Source organism: Kwoniella shandongensis, chromosome 10 (genome assembly GCF_008629635.2).
Source record: "Kwoniella shandongensis chromosome 10, complete sequence".
NCBI lineage: Eukaryota > Fungi > Basidiomycota > Tremellomycetes > Tremellales > Cryptococcaceae > Kwoniella > Kwoniella shandongensis.
Genome location: NC_089296.1, coordinates 263,099 through 284,333, shown reverse-complemented (window position 1 = coordinate 284,333; position 21,235 = coordinate 263,099). Strand labels below are relative to the sequence as shown.

Below are 21,235 nucleotides of genomic sequence, written 5' to 3'. Positions count from 1 at the left end.
TCGATTACAATTTCCTATGTCAGCTTGATACAAATGTTTTGTAATTGAACCCTAATTCAGCCCCCCTTGTATTGTAATGGTCGGCGCCCCCTTCCGGTATTTCTATTTAGATCCTGATTCGGATCACGTGAGCTCGGTTTCAACCACCTTACAGGAAAAGTCCAAGCGGCCGGCGATGTTGGTAAGATGACCGACTCGAGTTGGATACGAGTATACATATACCTATATACAGTAGAATACATCTCTCACAATATCATATCATTCAACTGTACACTGATCAAACCCCGCCCAACATGGATCCCTCTGTGAGTTTGATGAGTACCGGAGTGCTGTGAAGAGCCGCTCGCTGACCTTTGCTGAATGTCAGTCGCTCGAGGCCAAACCTTCCCTCTCGGAATTGATCAACATCCTCGCCACCTCCTCTTCGTCCCCGACAACCCTATCCCCACGCTCAACCTCGCTTTACCCCATCCCTACCTCCAACTCGGCGACAAACTCCACTCCGGTTGTTGCTGAGAACACGAAACCCAACTTGGTCCCTGTGTTTGTGGAGATCCCGGCAGACTTGCTGACTCCGGTATCGGCATATCTCAAGATCGCAAAGGATAGCAAACACAGTTTCTTGTTGGAAAGTGTCATTGGAGGAGAGAACTTGGGGAGATATACTTTCGTTGGAGCAGGTGAGCTCTCGACAACCGTCACGCAACTAAAGAAACGAGCTCGCAAAGCTGACAAACAAGTTAGACCCTCTGAAAACTGTTCGAACGGGAGAGGGATTCGATGTTGAGGGTGATCCATTGCAAGCGTTGGAGAAGGAGTTGGAAGGATATCGATATGCTAGGATTCCAGAGATCCCCACTTTCACTGGTATGCCTCAATTGCTCTTTGCTACCTTACTACACTGGAGTGCTGTTCATCTAACTTGATATGGTGGCAATAGGTGGCGCGGTCGGCTTCATCACATACGACGCTGTGACCCATTTCGAGCCCGTCACCAAACCGAAAGAACCCCTCCACAACCCTATCCCCGGTATGCCGGAAGCCTTCTTCATGATCTGTTCCACCAACATCATCTTCGACCACATCTACCAAACGATCAAGATCGTTTCGCACGTCCACTTGCCTGACGGTACACCGCCTTCCCAACTGCCTGCATTGTACGAAGAGTGTGTCGCTCGGATCGAACAGCTCAGAAAGAAGTTGGCTTCGCCAGAAACACCATTACCGAAACAGGGGCCGATCACACTTGGTGCCAAAGCGGAGAGTAATGTTGGGAAAGTAGGATATGAAGGATTCGTCACCAACCTGAAAGAACATATCCTCAAGGGAGATATCATCCAAGCTGTTCCGAGTCAGCGGCTCACTCGACCCACTGCGCTCCACCCTTTCAATGTCTATCGACATCTGAGAAGACTCAACCCTAGTCCATATATGTTCTATCTCGATTGTGGAGATGTCCAACTCGTCGGTGCTAGTCCCGAGACACTGTGTAAGGTCGACAAGAGAAAGGTGTACAACCATGCTATCGCAGGTACAGTCAGGCGGGGCAAGACAGCAGAGGGTGAGTGGTGACCAGCCCGGAACATGAGATATGTCAGACTGACAATCAAACCGTTGCAGAGGATGCCCGACTCGGAAAAGAACTCTTGGCGTCAGATAAAGATCGAGCGGAACACATCATGCTTGTTGACCTCGCACGAAACGACGTTAACCGAGTCTGCAAGCCCGAGACAGTCAAAGTGGACAGTTTGATGGACGTTGAGAAGTTTAGTCATGTCATCCATCTGACAAGTCAGATCAGTGGTATCCTCCGGGAAGACCAATCGAGGTGAGTTCCACCTTTCTGTTTCACTCAAACTTGACACTCCGTAACAGTCTAATGCGGTGATGGTTGTGTTCAGATTCGACGCATTCCGATCTATCTTCCCTGCTGGTACAGTCTCCGGTGCACCGAAAGTGAAAGCGATCCAACTCGTGTCTGGACTTGAGAAAGAGCGAAGAGGTGTCTATGCAGGAGCTGTCGGTCGATTCGATTTCGATAGGGATAACCTCGATACTTGTATCGCTATCAGGACAATGACATTCAAAGACGGCAATGTCTACTTGCAAGCAGGTGCGTACTCAAGCCCCTCTTTTCCTGCACTTCTGAACGTACGACAGACGACCGAACGGACATTCGAAGCTAATGTTTGTTGATGTTCCTAGGCGGTGGAATCGTGTTCGACAGTGTGGAGGAGGACGAGTACATTGAGACCATCAACAAGCTCGGTGCGAACGTCAAGTGCATAGAGGAGACGGAGAGTGAGTTGGATGTCTCCCCCAGTCTGAGAGTCTGATACTGACGTTTCGTTCCGCTAGAATACTACGCTAGACTTCAGAACCAATAGAGTAGACAATCTCGATGCATGACATTCATTATTATCTTCTTGAAGGTGTATACACTGAGTGTCAACCTGGTCTCTGAACAAAGACCACTGGACAGACACCCATCGCACGGAGAGAGTCGTCCCCGCAATCTAATCAGCACACACCGCGAAGTGAACGTATGATCATGCATAATTCGTCTCATCGTACAATCCACACCTACTGGCTCATTTTACACCTTACTTTCGTCGTCTGCCACTCCCTCCAATCTCCAAACCCCCGCCAAATCCACCACCGAACCCACCGAACCCTCGTCCACCTCTCGAACCACCATGAGCAGGTCCGAAGTCGTCTGTCTGAGCGGGATGGAGGATATTATGTTTGTCCGCGTACTACACAAGTGGGATCGAGTCAGCTCTTCAGTCTTTGAAACGGGTGCAATGGGACCGTCATCGGCGTACCTCGCTAAGCGCATTGAGTTGTTTGGTCAAAGTTGTCAAATATGCTGCGAGCTGAACATCACTATACTCCTACACAAGATAATTCATATTAGCTGACTTCGTGCGGAATGAGTGCGCTCAACCTACAGTCATAAGTTCTTCTTGGAACTCTTTTGCATCCATCGTCGGTAAGGTCGCCACCAATGCTGAGATCTGACGAAGAATCGTATGATCAGGTTTTGCCGTTTCTTTGTAATGGGTATGCCATCAGCTGAATTTTCGGCGACCGCAAAACAGACTGGGTCGACTCACTATTGATGACGCCTGAGATGTATTGGAGCAATACTGATATTCGTTCGTATAGCATCCTAATCGCATTTCGTTGTGTCGTGAGATTTGCCACGACTACTCGTCCGGAAAGCGTGATCATCAGCAACCGCGCAACGACAGATATCGCCACCAGCTCTGATTGCCATAAACTCACCAGTACTTTCCTCACCGTCACCTCCCATCCCACCTCTTGACACACCGTCCACAGCGATCCGTTCCGCTTCGCCGGTCTCAATCCCGTACTCAAGTTGGACAAACTTGCCCTCCGTCTCGTTCTCACTCTCTTTCGTACCGCCTTCGGAGGACAAGGCCGCTTCGTAGATCTTGATAGGCAGAGCTTGGGAGCCGGGGATAGGATCGGGTTGAAATAGGAGGAAGATGGGTGTGTCGATAGTCCCGGCGAACTGGGGTCGTATTGAGGTCAGCTGGGGCTTCCAAGGAAGGTAAAGACATGTAATATGTATGTTGCGAGGGAGAGGAGGAGAGAGGAGACGTACTTGTTTATGCAGCGCAACGTCATCCGCCGTCGGTTCCTCACCAACAGAGTACCATCCCACTACTTCGAGAGTAGGGAAGACCTGCTTGACTACATCAATGACACCACGTCAGCTCCATTGCCTACATAATATAAGGGTGATTACCACAACTCCATACTCACATTGCTCCTTCCTCGTCTCGAGGAACTCTGCATTGAGAGCGTACTTCCCAGCTTCACCTCCTCTTATGCTCGCACCAGCAGTTGCACTTGCGCCCGCCGCACTGCTCTCGGCCATATCGACATCTGGATCTGTCTCTGATGATGTGAGGTAGATGAGTTCGAAAGAGTTGACGATGGACACTTCGCGATTCGATTCAGTGCCAAGAAGTGCTCCGATCACTGTATCTGAGATTAGGTTGGATGATCGTCAGCTCTGACCCCCGTCTGGAAAGATGAGAAGGTAGAATCTGCAGGCGTACATTTGGGAGAGTCGCCTTCTGACGTGGTCAGACGAGCTCTGTTGTAATGGTCTGAGACGTTGAGTATAGGAAGAGGGTGTCTGTTGATCCAAGCGACGAACGATCAGTACACGAGCAAGGGGGAGGGAGAAACGCCAGATGACCACTCACAAGTTGATGGTAAGCCCCGATGTCGTGCCGGAGCTCAACACGTAAGAGTTCGTAGATGAGCTTGCCATTGTGATTTGCCTCTGCTTGTTCTGCTTGTTCGAATCTGATATGAGCTGAGGTGAGACAAGAGAAAGAAGCAATGCATCAAACGCTTACATGACGTTTCCCTCTCCTCCACTTGTACCACTCGCTCGGGGACAGGTCAAGTCCGATCATCATACAAATCTTTCCACGTCATCACTTCTTCTGCTATTTTGCCACCATACGAATGACTGCGAGATTTGTTGTTGCATTTCCACTTTCCATAAACCCACTTCCCAACGACGATACTTGCTACGTACAATCGCATAGATCACCTCATGACTCCTCAAAGTCCTCGACGATGTCACGCTCGAATATGGGAGTGATTCCTGATCGACCTAATAGACCGCTGGTCGTGCGGTGTGCTTATGAAGGGTCGTCTAGGAGAGTCAACTTTCCATCCGCAGCGACTTGTCGACTGGATTCGTTGCGAAGCAGGGTGAGTGGCCAACATAGCCTCTTACAAGTCTACTCGGCATTCTAATACCGACTATTGGGCCTCATTGCCCCTACGATCATATGGTAGCTGACATGGTATCCCTCGCACAGGTCGAAGAGTGCTTCTCGCTCTCTGCATCACCCTTCTCACTCACATACAAAGACGATGACGGCGAAGAATTCACCATTCGTTCCGACTCTGATTTGACAGAAGCGATCTCGTACTTCATCTCAGGGGATGATGAAGCTCCTCCATCTTTCTCCAACGGCTCGATACACTATGGTGTCCCAGCCCAGAAGATTAGTCTACGACTCGATGTCGTGGTTGAGTATGACGGACCGAGCTTGAGCGACACCTCTTCGATATCGAGCTTCAGGACTGGTGGTTCGGGCTCAGATGGAACGAGTTGGAGATCGTCAAGTGGTTACGATTACGGGGAGAGTCACAGATATTCCGGATCAGGATATTCGACTGTCCAACATCCTGTAGAAGAAGACGAGTTGACACAGTATGGTGAAGGAAGTAGACGGAGATCAGTTGTGGAATCACTTGGACGCTTGGACTTGGAGAATTCACTTTCTGGTTCCACCACACCTCGACGGCAGTCCGGACAAGCGGAAAGAGAACCTTCCCCATCCCGTCCTCCACACCCACTCACGGGCCCAGAAAGCGAGTCGGCCCCTTCCCTCCTTACTCATTCAGAACTAGGCTCTCGATGGCTGAGGGAACAATCCCGTCTCGCCGCGAGGAAGTTAGGACCCGCTTCATCAAGAGCAGGTACGGGAGGCAGAAGCGCGAGGTACGAGAGCGACGAGGAGAGTCTGGCGAGCGATGAAGAACGTCCAGGAGATATAGCTCTGGTGCGAGATGCTAGTGGTCGTGAGTATCTGAGTGGACTTGATGATCTGTATTTTGCTGACAAGGATTCAGGATACTACTACTCTTATCAAACGGACACGTCTTCGCGATCATCTCAATCTGCTGCGAGTTACGATGATTACCGCAATCACGGAAACAGACCGATATCTCACAGCGTTTCTTCGCATTCAACCGACTCCGCTATCTCTCCACCGGCCACACTACGACTCACCGACCACCCTCATGAGATGGTGAGAATCGCAGAGCCGACAGGACCACCTATATTCGCGCCGGACTGCTCTGCGTGTGGAGTCCGACTTGACTATATGCGATATGTATGTAGGATATGTGGAGAAGGGGAAATGTGGGAGGAAAACGCGTCTGGAAAAGCATCGTTCGTGTCGCGAAGCGTGTCGGGGGAGAGTGATCTCAGCGATGAATCGTCAGAAGCGACCGAATGGGGTGTACCACCACCCGCTAGTCTGGCCACAGTAAATCCTTTTGATTCGAGAACGATATACGAAGCTTCGAACTCTCGCTCGCGTGGCGCTTCATCAACCCTTATTGATACATCTTATGCATCGACGCAGAACACGGGGAGTTCATCCTCACCGACAACGGCCACATATCGATATGGCCTCGACCCGACCCCGCCACAATCACCGAACGGATCGAGCGAGAATGTTCCTCGAGGCAATGTTGGCTACGAGCTATGTGCAGGATGCATCGAAGTGCACGGAATAGCACATTCGAAAGCCGCTGCCAGATTAGCCAGGTCGGTGTCAAGTAGGACGGGACGCGCAACGGAGAGTCAACCTGGGAACTCAAGACATGCGTTTCGAGAGAAGATCTGGGGAGCCGAGGGTTGGGTTGATGTTGGTGAGTCTACAGACTCGATTACGATATCAGTGTACTGATTCTTAAAGAAGAGTACACAGAGGATTCGGAATGCACCATTTGTCGAAACCCGTTGTTTCGAGATCGCTTTAAATGTTGGTAACCAGTTCTGCGTAACGGTATGTGTGCTAACAAGTCGAGCAGGCGTATCATGTTCCAAATTCGATCTCTGTCATTCTTGTGAGTCAACTGATCTCACGTATCTGCTTTCTTCCCTGACAATCTTTATAGGCTATGACAAAGTGGAGGAGATCCATCCAGCGCATGCTTTCCTGTCACTCCCCGATAGGCCTCTGCCCCGAGTAGGACTCTTGGCTTCGAATGGTCAAGGAGGCAGGAACGGCCATGTTGCTTCCGATGGTGGTGCACCGAACTGTAAGCTGTCATCTCTATCAGAGTGAAATGATGCTCACCAGCTCCTATCTTATAGTGGTTCGACACCCCGGAGCGTTCTGTCACAAGTGAGCAGACTGCTCTAAAGTGTCAGTGGCGCCAATCTGACTTCTCTTTAGCTGCTTGAAAGACATCGTTGGGCCTCGATTCCACTGTGCAGTATGCCCTTCATGGTGGGTCTGATCGCAATTTTCGTGTCTGCACGTCCTGACACTATTTGCAGGGACTTGTGTATCCAATGCGAGGGTCTGCATACTACGGCCATCGACGGTTCAGGTCATTTGCCGGACCACATCATGATGAAAGTAGGTATCTTGTTTCCTCTCGGACAAGTGCACTTACTGACCTTGCCACAGATACCCGTGCCTTTACCTTCATCCGAGATAGAAGCCGTGTCTCGGCGAGCTCGAGATAGATGGTTTCATCAAGATCGTGGCGTTGCTGTCGCGAGCTCTGAGACACCTCTATCCCGCTCCTCGTCGCCCACGAATGATACGGTGTACGCACCGACTGCACCTGCTCTGCGTGACGCCGGAACGCCTACGCCGAGTCGGATCAACGGTATCACGACGAGCACGAGGGATGTGCTCGACCATGGGATGAGATGCGTGAATTGTAATGAGTGGATCATGGGTAAGAGGTATCAATGTGCGAATTGTCCCTCAAATCCAGATGGCTACAATTTGGTGAGTGCGCGTGTGGCTCTTCACATACTCACAGAAACAAAACATAAGAGTGATCTGATGATCTGACCCTTTGGTGCAGTGTTCAATATGCGAATTACGGTCATACCGGATCCACAACCCTTTACATGTATTCCTCAAATTCGATCGACCTGTCCATGTCCCCCTCATATCCTCCCAACCTATCCTTCCTATATTATACAGACAACCAGTAGGCAAGATCCCCTCATCCGCGCTGGCGACTATAAATCCGCGCGACCCAACGTCGTACTTGGGATATGTAATACATAAGGAGACGCTGTGCGACGTTCATGGGGATCAAATTAGGGGAGTTTGGTTGAGATGTGCACATTGTGCGGAAGGGTTTGATATATGTCAAGAAGCAGAGGAGAGGGCAAGACATGATCCGAAACATGGTGAGTGTAGTGCGCGAACCGACCCGAGCGAAGCGAGTGTCGTGGGCAATGATCTGTCCCATTCTGCGAACGCTATGAACGCGGTACCCCTGTATCATGCGTATTGAGAGGTGTTATGTAAGAGTGAAAAGCTGACAATTCCGCCGTCACAGTCTTTATAGTCTTCAAAGCGAGAGTGGATATGGCAGCTTTTAGAGCGGTAGCAGATCTAGGTGCGACGCATAGTAAACCGTTATTGAAACAGCAGGTTTACATATCATAACGAACGACGATCTAGTGGATAGAACCTCATAAAGAGGGATGGTCAGTATTATCTTTGTTGTATCTACATGTACTATATGCTAGTCATGAGAGTCAATCACAATTACATATCTATTTTGGTCCTTTGAACGGCAAGTGATCGTCCGACGAACCGAGCAGATGAGCAGATAAGCACAGCAGGAGAATACATCAGTCTGTGAATATGATAGCTAAATGATGAGAACAAGCAAATGAGTCTGATAACAATGATATTTGGTATGATGCGATAAGGAACGATACGAAATGGATAAGACAACAATCACCGATGAACTGAACAACTTCTCCTTCTGCCTCTTCTTCCCTCTCTGCCCCTTCTGGGTGGGTCTTCACGACACTTTCACTCTACGCTCTCGGAGAACTCATCCCAGCTTACACTCATTGCTCGCTCAATCAAGCGGCACTACCACCTCCCGATGCCGACGCCGTATGACCATTCGTATTCGAACTCGCGTTGACGTTCAACGAACTCGTCGTTGTGCTCGCCAAGAGTTTTGACATAGGTTGAGCATATGCCAATGATCTCTTGACGTAGAAGAGCATATAAGCTCTTTGTGCTAATACAGATGACAAAGTCGTAGGTGTCACTACACAGGGGGGTTTACCGGACAAGTCAGCTCATCTCGCATCTGACGAATGCTTGAGCCTTCCGCGCACTCACCTTTATCATCATCGCAATGCCACCATTCTTCACCTTCTCTGACGTCTGCCCAATAATGACCATTATCCAATTTCCCTTCGTGCGTCACTACCGCAAATAGGTCGTAGGTGTACAACGAATCTGGGAGTTTGTCGACATCGTCGACGGCATCTGTTTGGTTGGCGGTAGCGGTTGCAGAATCGACATACGGACGCATATCTAGTGAAGAAGGGAATCGTACGTGGGTCTCAATCTTTGATGAGGTGGAATTGTGTGCGAAGCGCTGTGTGCGATGGGCCATGTCAGCGATAGAAATATTAGAAACAGATGACATGCAAAGGGAGGAACCCACTTTCAGCTGGAAGGACAGTACCGGCGCAAGCTTCTTAATTGACAATTGCCTCGTCGCGACCTATCATTATCCGTCAGCAACCAGAGTCAGGGTCAACAAGGTTATGCAATGACGCTCACCACTCCCGCACCACCACCACAATTCGAACAATCGTAACCTTTAATATCTGCCAGATCTCCCACTCTCTCCGGCGCACAGAACCGCCTCAACATCCCTGCCAAAGTCAGCTGTTGTCCATTCTGACCGCCTTGAGCTGGTCCCATCCCTTCTTGAGAGGAAGTCGATCCAGCAGATGAGAGCGTCGTAGATGTTGCGTTGCCTAAGGAGATGGAAGTGGGGAAATCAAGTTGAAGATCGAGGATCGGATCGACGGTGGTAGATGTTGTGGAGCATGCAGAACATGTGACGGACGAAAGAAGGGATCCGGCGAACGTTTGATCTAAGGAAAGCAAGGTCAATAATGAGTTCTCATATTACGTTGGCACTGCGTATACACTTACGAGCGATACAATTACAACTTGATAGTTGTCCTTTCGCATGAGCATGAATCTGGTCCAGCGCAGCGAGGAAGAAGGAGTGGGCGTCTGTTTCGGGATGCAAATGGCCAGATCGTTAGACTCGGTCCATCGCCTCGAACAGCTTGCTCACCTTGTTGACCGTACCCCTCCAGTTCGGCACTGGCATGCCACATTGCATATAACATTGTGATCGGTCCGAACGGCGACTTGTCGTCATTGTAGAACTACACGAAGTGTGATCAGGAAGCATCGCTCACAACCTTGCGCATGTTCTACCCGACAACTCACCTCCTCAAATGCCTTGTCCATCTCACAACACATACATCCCCTCTCTCTATCGCCACCAACGCCTGCACCTGATACCGTCTCCATGCCTAAGAATGGCTTCCCTACCGCTAGTCCTTTACTACCGTTCGGACACACATGTCGATTATGCTTGTCCGATAAGAAGTATGCTTTCAGTAGCGGGTTGTGAATGAGGGATTGTAAGATGGCTGAGAGAAAACATGTTTGTGAGAGATTGAGTAATGGTCGAAGGCCTACAAACCCAGTTCATCAGTATTCGGTCCCGACCAAATGTCTCTGTGACTCACCTCGACAAAGGCTCTTGCCTACATCTCTTTCTTCAATCTTGACCATATTACTCGGATTCCAAGCTTTCCAAGCTCCTCTTCCTCTACCTTTCCCACCACTGACCAATCCCGGTTCTCGAGATTTGTCATTCGATTCTTCCATTCGGATACGGACCACTCGGAAGAGCGATTCGAATTGATCAGGGTAGGTCGCATCGTTGCATTGAGAACAAAAGATGGTCCCAGAGGAAGGGTCAACCGCTGCGATAGGAAAGTTAGCTTGACCGTGGAGGAGATTGCTTGCAAGCATGAACGCACCGAAAGAGCATTCCCCGTTTGAGGAGTCCCAATGTCCCCTCATGCAGTCCTTTGCAGACGATGTCGACACGATGGGGAGACAACCAATGTATGGACATGTGAGACATGCCCAAGGTCGTTGGAGGGACGTTGAGCAAGTGTGGCACTCTGGCGATGTGGTCTGTGTGAGCCAACGAGCGTTAACAGAAGTTAATATGCTCGCGTGAAGGCGTAGCACAGTGTAACATGCATTGGCGAGCGACAGCTCTGTACCACTGACATGCAGTGCTCTATCCAAGAATACAACACTCACCTTACGCCGCTTCGCACCCTCGCTGATCGCTCCCCATCTCACTACCTCCTCGAACCTGCTTTCCACCTCAACTCGTTTCGAGCTCGGAGCCGCAGCAGGGGGAGGTATTGATCCGCTCGCTTCAACTGATACTGCTTGTACAGGATCTGAAGCCGATGACTCTAGTAACGCGGCGAGATGTGGACAGATTGAGGTGTCGGTCCGGGAGAAGAGGGCATTTGGCGGTGAGATGATGGTGGTAGTGGACATGGTCGCCAAAGGAGATGCGTCACGTCACAGGAAAGGGGAATATATGCAATCGCGAGATTCGCCGAAGGATTGCTCTCTAGATGTTGTGAGTGACAGGTATTGATGGTACAGGAGTCTATTATCTATCTAGTGGTAGCTTGATCATAACGATGATGAGGAGAACAGATGCAGGAGACATTTCGGGACAATGCTCATCAACGCAGATAGGCGAAGATCACGTGCTGAAAGTCGTTAATTTACGTAATGTGGAGATGCCTTCGCCATCGAGTTACTTTTGCTGTTGGATAGGGACGCGTTGCGACGCGTTGTTCGAAAACATCAATCAACTCAACAACAACAACGTCCACTCTTCCAACGTCCACCATAAATCGTACATCCCAACTCTGTCCGACACGATGTCATCAAATGCTAACGGTAATCCGTTACTTCAACCGCCATTCTATGTGATACCGGGTATCGATCCCAACGCGCCCATCTCAGCACAGACTGAACAGATCGATCAGCTCAATACTCTGTTGTTACAAGAGATTGATGCGAATTTCGCAAAATTTCATCAGATCGTGACGAGTAGGGTGTTGCCGGAGATCAAGAGGTTTGCGATTGCTGGTGAACCGACGAGAGAGGCTGCGCAGGTGAGTAAGGTGTGCGGTTGGACGTGCGTTGCAGTGAAGGGGCATTCACTCGGTCAGGTTTGGATGTGCGGTCGAAGAGTGGGACAACGAGACGAAGTCTGAGATAGATATACTGCACACAGCAGTTTATAGTAGCTGTCCGCTGATGTTTCCTCGCCATCCTAGTTCTGGAGATCGTTCTTCACCGCTGCGTCGGCAATCCGGTATCCAGGAACGGGCGACACCTCCGTCTCTGACCAACAACATGACACATCCACACAGTACGACGACCAAACGCTCACCCTTCGACGTGATGCGGACGAATCTTCCATCCAACATCACGATGAAGGATCATTCATGTTCGATCCTCCCCCCGGTACATCCTCCACCCCACTTCCCGCTGGTCGAGGTAGACTGAACGACAGTTGGGAAGATTCGATGGAATCGCCATTCGATCGACTGGACCGCAAATTGCGTGACGAGCTCAAGATTGGTAAAGAGACAGAATTGAACTATGCCGAACAATCGAGTAGTGATATGCCTACACCGAGTCTCCCGAGCGGATACAGTTTACCAAGGATGGAAGAGGATGGATCACAATTTAGTAGTTTCCACGAGGGTCATTCGACTGGAACCGTTGGGATGGACCCGCCTTCGTTCACGGGTACGGTCGATCCTAGACGACCATCTTCAGCGACGCCGAAAGCTAATCGTACTGCTCCGTCTTCGTCGTCATCATCGTCGTTGGCGGCGGCCAATCCCTTCGGAGCGAATTTCAACGGTATTGCAGATTTACGTTCGACACCACTAAACGTCAAATCCAAATCCGGCAGAACAAACGGCGTGAAATATAATAAACCAAAACCAAAGACATCGATTTTGCCAGGTATCGATGATGAAGATGATTCGGACGACGAATTGAAATTTGGAATGTCGCCACCTGTCACTATGAACTTTACTCTACCACCGCGAGCTCAAGCAGTGATGAACACCGCCAAAGCGAAGACTCCCGCCAAACCTACTCGAACCGCATCTGGAAGCGGAGGCGGAGGCGGAAGCAACAACAAGGACGAAGGAGAGAAACAGGCGAAATTCATCATTGATGATTTGTTAGAACAGATGGGGAGTGATATCTCACCTGGATTGGAGACGCCAGAAGGATTGAGAAGGTATTCTATAATGCCAAACGAATTACAACCTGGTGAAGGGAAATTACTTTTCTCTTCGGAAAGGTCTCATCAACAACAACAACCGATTCACGAGGAAGAGGAAGAAGATGAGACGTATCATGGTGGGGCTGGTGCTGGTGTTCCTCCTCCAGGTGGTGTTGGTAGTCAGGGTCAAGGTCGACGATCTTTGGCGGCGAATACGTCTTATGGGTCGGATACAGTCGAACTTCCAGCTGGACAAGTGATATATTCCGCAGCAGGGGAGGACGAAGAGGACGACTCATTCGACGACGAGGGCGATACCTTCGACACGAACGGTTATATGTCTTCCCAACAACAACAACAGCCAGGATCAACAACCTCCGCGACTGGACCTCTTTACGGTGGTGCGCCAATGGGAATGGGAATGGAGAGCGGGTCCAGCGCACCTTATTCTGCTACGACAAACGTCCAACATCTAGTTGGACCGGACGATAGTTATCTATCATCTGAAGATGGTGATTACTCAACAACAAGTGAAGCAGGTGCGATATTCGGTGGTCAAAAAGCACATCAATCCTTAGGAGGAGGGATGGGGAGGAAATCGGAATTCAATTTGATGAAGAAGGAAGATATGGATACGTATCATGGGGGGAAATTGTTGGATGCAGCGGGGAACGAGATGGATAGTAGTCCGACAAATGCCTTGAGGAGGTTAGGAGGAGGTGGACAATGAGGAGCGCGCTGTGATTTGAGGGAAACTGAGGATGGGGTGATAGCTCAGTGGCAGGAAGGTTGGAGGCGTTTGGGGGAATGAATGAAGACAACTGTTTCTTGATGAGATAGTAATATTTATAGATTGGTTTGGTTCATATGTATAAAGGGTTAGTTAGCCTAGAAACCGCTGAGCGCTGAGCAGGAATGGAGATAACGATTTTCGATGCATAAGCTCAACGTATTTCTAGACACCTTGTCACCTCGCTCTAAAATATCCATGCTATAATGCCATGCTATATACAACTGTACTCGTACTCTGCCCCCGACATGAAATGGATTGTACGGTTGATGCAATCACAACCCCAAGCGCGAACACATGTCTTACTCATCAACTTCTCCTTCTAGGGGTTCGTAGCCCGCTCCATCTTCTTCTTCCTTCTTCTCGCGAGTGATGTACCACCACACAACGCTTATAATAGCGATCAGGAGGACGACTCCGATCCCTGAGAGGGTAAGGACTAACCAGCCCCATCTATGAGTGGTCCAAAATAGCCAAGTCAGCGATAGACCTCAACCTCGACCCAATATGAAGGCGTATTATGGACAGCACGTCACGTGGATAGGAGAGGAACAACTTGCTCACCTTGAGAACCAACTGGACTGATAGGGGATCAATACCGAATCAATCATCAACACCCCTCCACCCAAGGTCATCCCTCCTTCCCACAGTAATCTCCCCTCGTCCGCACTCTCTCCCTCATCATCATGTTGGACAGGCTTCTTCTTCATCTTCCTCTTTTCCATCTCGGCACGAGGATTACTCCTGCTCTTCCATCTCACACTTGCTCTTCCACCTTGTCCTACTCTGGCCGAGTCTCCTTCCCTATTCCCATTGCCTCTCGCACCTCGTATACCTACAATGAAACTGTTATCCCCCGTCGCTCGGAATGCCACATCGCCATATTTGCTCCCGCCCGAGAGGAGCGTCGAGTAAACGAGATCGTCATCCATACTCAGAGGTAGACCGTCGCGCGGTTGAGCTGAAGTTGACGATTGATTGACCGATGGGATGATGTGCAATTTGAGCAGGTTGATAAGAGCTTCTTGATCTTGTAGATAGTGTGTGAGGTTGAGTCGAGAGAATGCTTTGTCACTAGGACAAAGTAGAGTGTAACTTGGATAGGCGAGTTGGTCCGCTTTCCGTCCATCATCTCCCGTTATAGGCTGTTGTCCTTGTCCTCGTTTCTCTCCATCATTGAGTGTGCTGATCCTTCCATCAAGTTGGACTCTCTGAACTTCCCGGTCACTCGGTTCTCTACCCTCTAAAATCCATCCTAGACCCGCTCGCACCATCAAGTCTGCCATTGTACTCTGTTTCGAGCCCCTCAACAACTTTCCAAGGGTGATCTTCACGTCCGCAGGCATGATAACTGAATCTACAGTATGTATGACACCAGTGTTGGTCAGGGCGTTCGCATCCTCCATCGAGACCCTTGCGGGCCGAAGTTCCCCATTCGCAGGGAGAGTGTGATCGCTCGAATCGAAACCTTCCCATCTCGTAGGCGATCGAAGGTAAATCGAGCCGTTCTTCCCCTTGGTTCGTTCTATTACGACCTCACCCCCTTCTAAGGTCTTATACGCCTTCTTGCCTACGTCGATGTCGTCGGTGTAAACCACCTCGTTGACCGCGTGGTATTTGATCACCTTTCGCAGATCGTCTTTTCCATCTGGTAGCAAGAGGTACTTCATTGTCAAGCCAAGTTGACCGAAAGCTCGATTACGAGGCATGAAATAGGTTGTGGCCGGGGTGTGCTTGAGGGCCTTTTCCAGTTCAGCTGCGTACACAGCAGCGATAAAAGTAGATAACTGAAGATCGGAGACGGCAGTCTGGAGCACGTCGTCGGGTGGAGAAAGGAGACTCGATATGAGGTAAATGATGCTCTTGCCAGTTTTCACTGATTACTCGTCAGCTTGAGTCGGGGAAACACATCCAGGTCAAAGGCAGCTGGCTTACCTGGTTTGCCGATAACGGTTGCTCCACCAAATCGCACTTCACCTTCTCCGATCGTTTCCCAATCACTTCTGTCACGGCCAGGTCTCTCAGTCACTTCTACCTTCAGCCTTTGTCTCCCGCCGCTTAAAGATGATGTTCGCAGCTCCGTTCCGAGTAGCAGCCCATCTTTGATATCCTCAGGCAGTAATCTGCCCGGAAGGATATGGTACTGCAGCAAAGCAGCGATGGGAGAAGCATCCTTGTATGGGTCGATGGTCGAGATAGCTAAAGGGTTGACTTCTGCAGCTGCAGCTGCCCAGAGTTCAGGCAAAACACCGCCATACCCTCCCGCCCACCTGTCCATCTTTTCCAGCACATCATCTGTAGGCGCGAGAATCGTATATGCCTCCTTTTGTCGATTATCCTCGCCGATGTAGGTGTTTGACAGATTCGCAGTACGAAGGAGGGAGACGAAACGAGTCGCGTTGAGCGAGAGAAGCATTTTCTCGGCAGAGTTGAGCAAGGTGAAGTTCTCGGGAAGCAAAAGACTGGGTATGATATGAATTACGCCTGAACGGTCTCGAACGATCAGCTTGCAGGCACTGGGCAAGGCTATACGACCCGGCAGTCATCACGGGAACTCACCATTCGAAGCGTAGATGTCGATCGTCTCGGCTTCGGTTCCATTGACAGTAAGCTTGCCCTGATCTGGTACTCTAACTTCCAGCTCGTCCCCAGAAGCACTTTCGACTATGTACAAATAACGGAGATCAGTCATCTCCCTCGATCTAATAGTCCGCATGACTTACGGCTAGATGTCTTGCTGCTCAACGTATCGCTCCACCCTACTCGCCCCTTCCCAACACCCATTATCACGCTCTCGGCTACGATCCTGCCTACGCCCTCCTCTCCATACGGTCCTTCCAGGTATCCTTTCTCGATATCGTCGAAAGTGTCGAATGCCTCATTGGAGGGTGCGAAGACCGTGAGGTGTGGGGTCGTTGCGAATGACGAAGGGAGAGGCGAGGGCGGTGAGTCGAAGGGAAGCAGACGAGAGAGGTAGCTGAGTGACGGGTGTGTTCGAATCGTTTCCTCTGCAGAGAAAACAAAGACCTGGGTTAGTTTCCGCTATAACATTGATAGTCAATACTGATACTCACCTATTGACATAGGCATATCCAAGACACCCTCAACTCCAACAACCACACCATTCCTGACCCACTTTGCACCTACAACTTGCTTCTTCTGCTTATCTGCATGTTCGGTATCATTCCCCTTCCGTTCCCATCCTTTCCCATCCCAGACAGCTACACCGCCATTACCTTCCCAATCTACACCTACTCTACCTCTATCTTCACCTTCTAAGCCTCCCTTGATCAACCTCACTCTCTGACCGTGTCCACCTAACAATCCCTCTCCGCCACGGGGTAACCAAGGAGGTCCAGGTTCCGGTTCTGGCGGCAAAATCGGTTCTTTATCTTGTGGATAGAGTAACGTAGTTTGAATGGAGATGTTATTCCTTGTGTTGGCGGAGGAGTTCGGAGTGTAGACGAACGAAGCTGGAGGAAGGGTATAGTTGAGCATGTGATAGAGGAGATGTTGTCGTAATGCCCAATTCTGATTATCCAACGTCCTTCTTTCCTCCTCTTCCGTGATCCCACTCTGAGCCATTCGGACTCGTAAGACATCTTCCTCATCGCGTAACCATTCATTCAGACCTTCGGGTCCTAACCATCCTCCAGCCAAAATCCCCCCTTCTGCCCCGAAATGGGTTGATCGAGTGATACCCTCAGTATCAGGATCGGGATGATGTCGATCTGCCCACTCTGTCCAGGCTTGATCTGTCGGAGCAAAGACTGTCGCATTGCCTATATGCGCGAGCATAGGCACGGATTTGGATCGCTGAAGGAGATGGAGAAAGATGGTATGTTCCGAGGAGGCGGAAAGTGCAGAGACGATGGTCTCGGCATTGATCGATATATCTACAAGAGTCAAAGACGACCAAGTTCAGCCCATGTACTCACTTCCGAGAAGGGGCCAGGAGGACTCGCCGTCATCTTGTGTTTGTACGGGAATGGAGGTGATATACTGCGGAGATGAGGAGGATGCGTCTACGCCAAAGGCCAGTTGGGCGGATAGACCTCCACGAGCAGCTAATAGTACAGAGATCAAAAGTGTAGAAGACCACATTGTGGCTCGGCTCTGTACGGAATCTCGCAATCAGAGGTATTAGCTTGAGATATAGTGGTTGTTTTGAATATATGTGAGTGCAAGAGACAACAGTCGTAGCATTGTGCGAAGATGACGTTTGTGTGGTCAGTGACGAGTGAGTGGCAAGTGGGGAGTGGCGAGTGGCGGATGTCGCCGGTTCGAGCAATTGGGTGGCAAAATACAAGAAGCATCCCTACAAGTATGCATACGATGTGATCTCTACGGACTCCTATCTGTCATCTGTGAACAGGCATGCGTCCAGTGAAGTAGTGAATATTGCTCGTCCGTGGTGTCGGGCCGATCTACAACAAGAGACGAGTCACTGTCCACACAAGTACGGCCATACCTCCCATTGCCCAGCTATCGACTGTGCCACTTCTCCTCGTCGCTGCATTCCAATTCACCGCCGCACCTACGCCTGTTCCACTACCACTACCAGACCCTGTACTCCATATCCCACTTCCACCGGCACTTGAGCCTGAACCCCATCCACCCGCATTACTACTACCTGATTCATTACCCCACCCTCCCGCTGGAACGGAAGTAGAGGGAGTTGCCCCAACAGCATTGTTCGCCGTAACGTGTGTCCAAGCAGTCCCTACTCCACCTTCCCCTCCCACATTAGCACTAGTAGTCCAACTTGACACGTCGCCGCCTGTACTCCAAGTGGACTCTGCTGGACCGGTGATTGTCTTCTCTTCACCTTTTGACGTAATTTGATAAGCACTTCCACCGCTTGTCAACCAATAAGACCACCAGGTATTAGTGACTTCCACCACGCTCTCTACTAGGGTACTCATCAACACCGGTGTCGGACTATACTGTATGATATAGACAGTGCCCTCTTTGGTCATTGTCGACGTGATGATTTGGGTAGAATAAACGGTCGATGTGATTGTTTGAGAGTCAGTCACGTAGGTAGTGATGTAGCATGGGACAGAGGTAGTGGAAACTATGGTGGTAGTCACGACAGATGCGGAGAGGGTCGATTCACCGCCCGGTCCACCACAATCGCCTGAAGCGCATCGTTTGAGGAGATGTGGTGCTAAAGTAGGTGTAGGAGTGGCTGTGTGCGGGGATGACACCTGAGCAGGTTGAGCCGCAGCGGCAATCTGAACAGTGAGGGAACGACTAGAACTAGGTTGAGCTTCACCACCCGATACACCGCAATCCCCATCGCCACATCCTTTTACCACGGAGTCGGCTGTGGGAGGGGGTACCATTCTGCGCTCGCGAAACGATGCAATTTGGGCAGCCCGGGTAGAAGCGGGTAAAGCAACGGCAGTGGGGATAGGCAGGAGGCGTCTAGAAGCAGGCAAAGCAGGAGAAGGCGAGACGTCCTGAGCTAGGACGGAGGTGATTAAGGGAAGGACGGATAGCAAAATCGGAATACGCGGGATCATCTTGGGAATTGACGACAACTCGATTCGATGTGGTGATAGTTAGATGTTGATGATATGTGATTTGAGAGATCGTTGTGAAGATGTAAGGTGATGGTGAGCGCTGGGAAAACAGTGAGCAGTACTGATTCAGTAGATACGAGTCATGAACAGCAGACGAGTCGATCACCCATCGAAAATGAAACACCTTGCTAGCTCGAGCAATCGTATCTCAAAGCAGGAGCCAAATCTAAAACAGCCTGCGGTCTTAAGTGAAAGGATACACGTCCTCTGCCTAGCCATGACAAGGATCGACACAAAGGACTTCCTCCCTTGACTCGACACCCAAGTCAAACAGTAGAATCATTCAAGCAGCAAGTACTGTCAAGTCATACGTCCCCACATTCAATGGGATCACTGTCAGCAACCATCAGTATGCTCCAGTCGAGCGCCGCCCTCCCCGCAGCTATAAAGCACCCAATGCATCCTGTCCCTCGATAGATCCAGTCTACTTCTTCTCATCCTTCTTCTCCTCCTTCGGTGGCGGAGGAGGGATCTTGAACTCTTCAGGTCGGATGTTGGGGTTTCCAGCGCCAACTTGCTCCCAAGGAGACGCAGCGTCTTGGAAGTTTCTGATGACAGACGTTCGGCGTTAGCGTTGTTCTCATTCCAGATCAGACGTCTCTCGCGCTAACGGGGTGTCATCGAGATAACCTGTCTACTCACCGGAAGGCTTGGGTCAATTGCAATGGCTCGTAAACAACTCGCTTCTTCTCCTCATCGTATCGAACCTCGGAGTAACCCTGCAAGTTGCGAATTAGCACAGTGCATCATCGCAGGGCAAGCATGGACATACAGTGAGAGGGAAATCTTTCCGCAAGGGGTGACCCTCGAAACCTGTATAATGGATAGATCAGTATTTCACCCTTTCTGCCAAATCGGTGCCGGTGAAAGTCTAGTCGAACATACCGTAGTCGGTAAGAATACGTCGACTAAAAATTGGTGTATAGTCAGCAACGATCCAGCTTAAACACTAAGCAAGGAGGCTAGCTTACAGGTCCGGGTGACCGAGGAAGAAGACACCGTACATGTCCCAGACCTCTCTTTCGTACCAGTTTGCTCCATTGAAGAGACCGACAGCAGAGGGGACGGGGGTGACCTCATCGGCGTAGGTCTTCACTCGAATACGAGATTGGTGAGCGACAGAGAGAAGGTTGTAAACGACCTACAAAACAACGACACATAAATTAGCGTTTGTTCAATAGGGTCTTTGACGTATACATATATATATATATATATATATATATGAGATGATTATAGGGACATACCTCGAATCGGTTGGGTTTTGAAGGGTAATCCACAGCTGTGATATCCATCACCTGCTTGAACTGACATTGCGTGTGATCCCTCAAGAATGTAAGGACGGGGATGATGCCCGATGGAGGAGTGTACAGCGTGAGCTCCTCTTTGTAGACAGAGAATTGCTGAACGTATTTAGGGAGACAGGTGAGGAGATATTGACCGTATTCGTGCAAGGGAGAGTTGATGGGAGCGATCTTGTCGGCGGGGTTGATACCGACCGGTTCGGAGAATGGTGCAACGGAAGGTTCTGCGATCATGCACTATAGTCAGTGGGATAATTCTCGATTGACAATAACAGTCTGTGATTCATAGGCTCACCTTGTCTAAGGACTGAAGCTGATCGGAAAGATCGGGAAGCGATAGGTAAGACGTTGGATCGGATCGATGCACGAGCACCCGCTCTCAAAGATAGAAGAGATGTCCTCGCTGCCATGTTGAAGTGTGTACGTTTTGTGATGGCCGATCTTTTGTTCTGACAGCAGAGGTATGGAGTTGCAAGGTGAGGTTGAGATTAAAGCACCAACGAATCAACGAAGGTCAGATACACACAGTCTCCAACGAGCGAGGT

At 50.1% G+C, this 21,235-nt stretch overlaps 8 protein-coding genes across 8 annotated transcripts; 3 read left to right on the top strand and 5 right to left on the bottom strand.

The window, feature by feature from the left end:
- Positions 1–293: 293 nt before the first annotated feature.
- Positions 294–2,387, top strand: CI109_105514 (anthranilate synthase component I; the record flags this gene model as incomplete). The annotated part of the gene is made up of 8 exons (XM_032003412.1): positions 294–305; positions 368–680; positions 745–867; positions 941–1,561; positions 1,621–1,828; positions 1,902–2,113; positions 2,206–2,301; positions 2,359–2,387. 8 exons carry the CDS (start codon positions 294–296, stop codon positions 2,385–2,387), a joined length of 1,614 nt encoding a protein of 537 aa, XP_031862270.1.
- Positions 2,388–2,603: 216 nt separating this feature from the next.
- On the bottom strand, positions 2,604–4,309 carry CI109_105513 (uncharacterized protein; the record flags this gene model as incomplete). The annotated part of the gene is made up of 9 exons (XM_065967674.1): positions 2,604–2,756; positions 2,826–2,894; positions 2,952–3,052; positions 3,117–3,209; positions 3,289–3,538; positions 3,632–3,720; positions 3,793–4,011; positions 4,092–4,171; positions 4,242–4,309. The coding sequence occupies 9 exons, from the start codon at positions 4,307–4,309 to the stop codon at positions 2,604–2,606; spliced, it is 1,122 nt and encodes a 373-aa protein (XP_065823746.1).
- Positions 4,310–4,623: 314 nt separating this feature from the next.
- CI109_105512 (uncharacterized protein) lies at positions 4,624–8,270 on the top strand (the record flags this gene model as incomplete). Its single annotated transcript, XM_065967673.1, has 12 exons — positions 4,624–4,761; positions 4,872–5,640; positions 5,692–6,498; positions 6,549–6,611; positions 6,661–6,696; positions 6,748–6,891; positions 6,947–6,977; positions 7,029–7,082; positions 7,133–7,214; positions 7,266–7,595; positions 7,675–8,008; positions 8,161–8,270. 12 exons carry the CDS (start codon positions 4,624–4,626, stop codon positions 8,268–8,270), a joined length of 2,898 nt encoding a protein of 965 aa, XP_065823745.1.
- A 428-nt stretch (positions 8,271–8,698) lies between these two features.
- On the bottom strand, positions 8,699–11,246 carry CI109_105511 (uncharacterized protein; the record flags this gene model as incomplete). The annotated part of the gene is made up of 10 exons (XM_032003409.1): positions 8,699–8,892; positions 8,967–9,228; positions 9,298–9,357; positions 9,417–9,736; positions 9,798–9,881; positions 9,946–10,039; positions 10,104–10,354; positions 10,409–10,648; positions 10,706–10,865; positions 10,998–11,246. The coding sequence occupies 10 exons, from the start codon at positions 11,244–11,246 to the stop codon at positions 8,699–8,701; spliced, it is 1,914 nt and encodes a 637-aa protein (XP_031862267.1).
- A 395-nt stretch (positions 11,247–11,641) lies between these two features.
- Positions 11,642–13,741, top strand: CI109_105510 (uncharacterized protein; the record flags this gene model as incomplete). The annotated part of the gene is made up of 2 exons (XM_032003408.1): positions 11,642–11,878; positions 12,044–13,741. The coding sequence occupies 2 exons, from the start codon at positions 11,642–11,644 to the stop codon at positions 13,739–13,741; spliced, it is 1,935 nt and encodes a 644-aa protein (XP_031862266.1).
- A 362-nt stretch (positions 13,742–14,103) lies between these two features.
- On the bottom strand, positions 14,104–17,905 carry CI109_105509 (uncharacterized protein; the record flags this gene model as incomplete). The annotated part of the gene is made up of 7 exons (XM_065967672.1): positions 14,104–14,254; positions 14,366–15,677; positions 15,737–16,285; positions 16,361–16,465; positions 16,525–16,809; positions 16,876–17,697; positions 17,767–17,905. 7 exons carry the CDS (start codon positions 17,903–17,905, stop codon positions 14,104–14,106), a joined length of 3,363 nt encoding a protein of 1,120 aa, XP_065823744.1.
- Positions 17,906–18,228: 323 nt separating this feature from the next.
- On the bottom strand, positions 18,229–19,329 carry CI109_105508 (uncharacterized protein; the record flags this gene model as incomplete). Its single annotated transcript, XM_032003406.1, has 1 exon — positions 18,229–19,329. The coding sequence occupies one exon, from the start codon at positions 19,327–19,329 to the stop codon at positions 18,229–18,231; it is 1,101 nt and encodes a 366-aa protein (XP_031862264.1).
- Positions 19,330–19,813: 484 nt separating this feature from the next.
- CI109_105507 (uncharacterized protein) lies at positions 19,814–21,100 on the bottom strand (the record flags this gene model as incomplete). The annotated part of the gene is made up of 7 exons (XM_032003405.1): positions 19,814–19,937; positions 20,032–20,108; positions 20,162–20,202; positions 20,275–20,297; positions 20,361–20,530; positions 20,634–20,914; positions 20,986–21,100. 7 exons carry the CDS (start codon positions 21,098–21,100, stop codon positions 19,814–19,816), a joined length of 831 nt encoding a protein of 276 aa, XP_031862263.1.
- Positions 21,101–21,235: the final 135 nt, after the last annotated feature.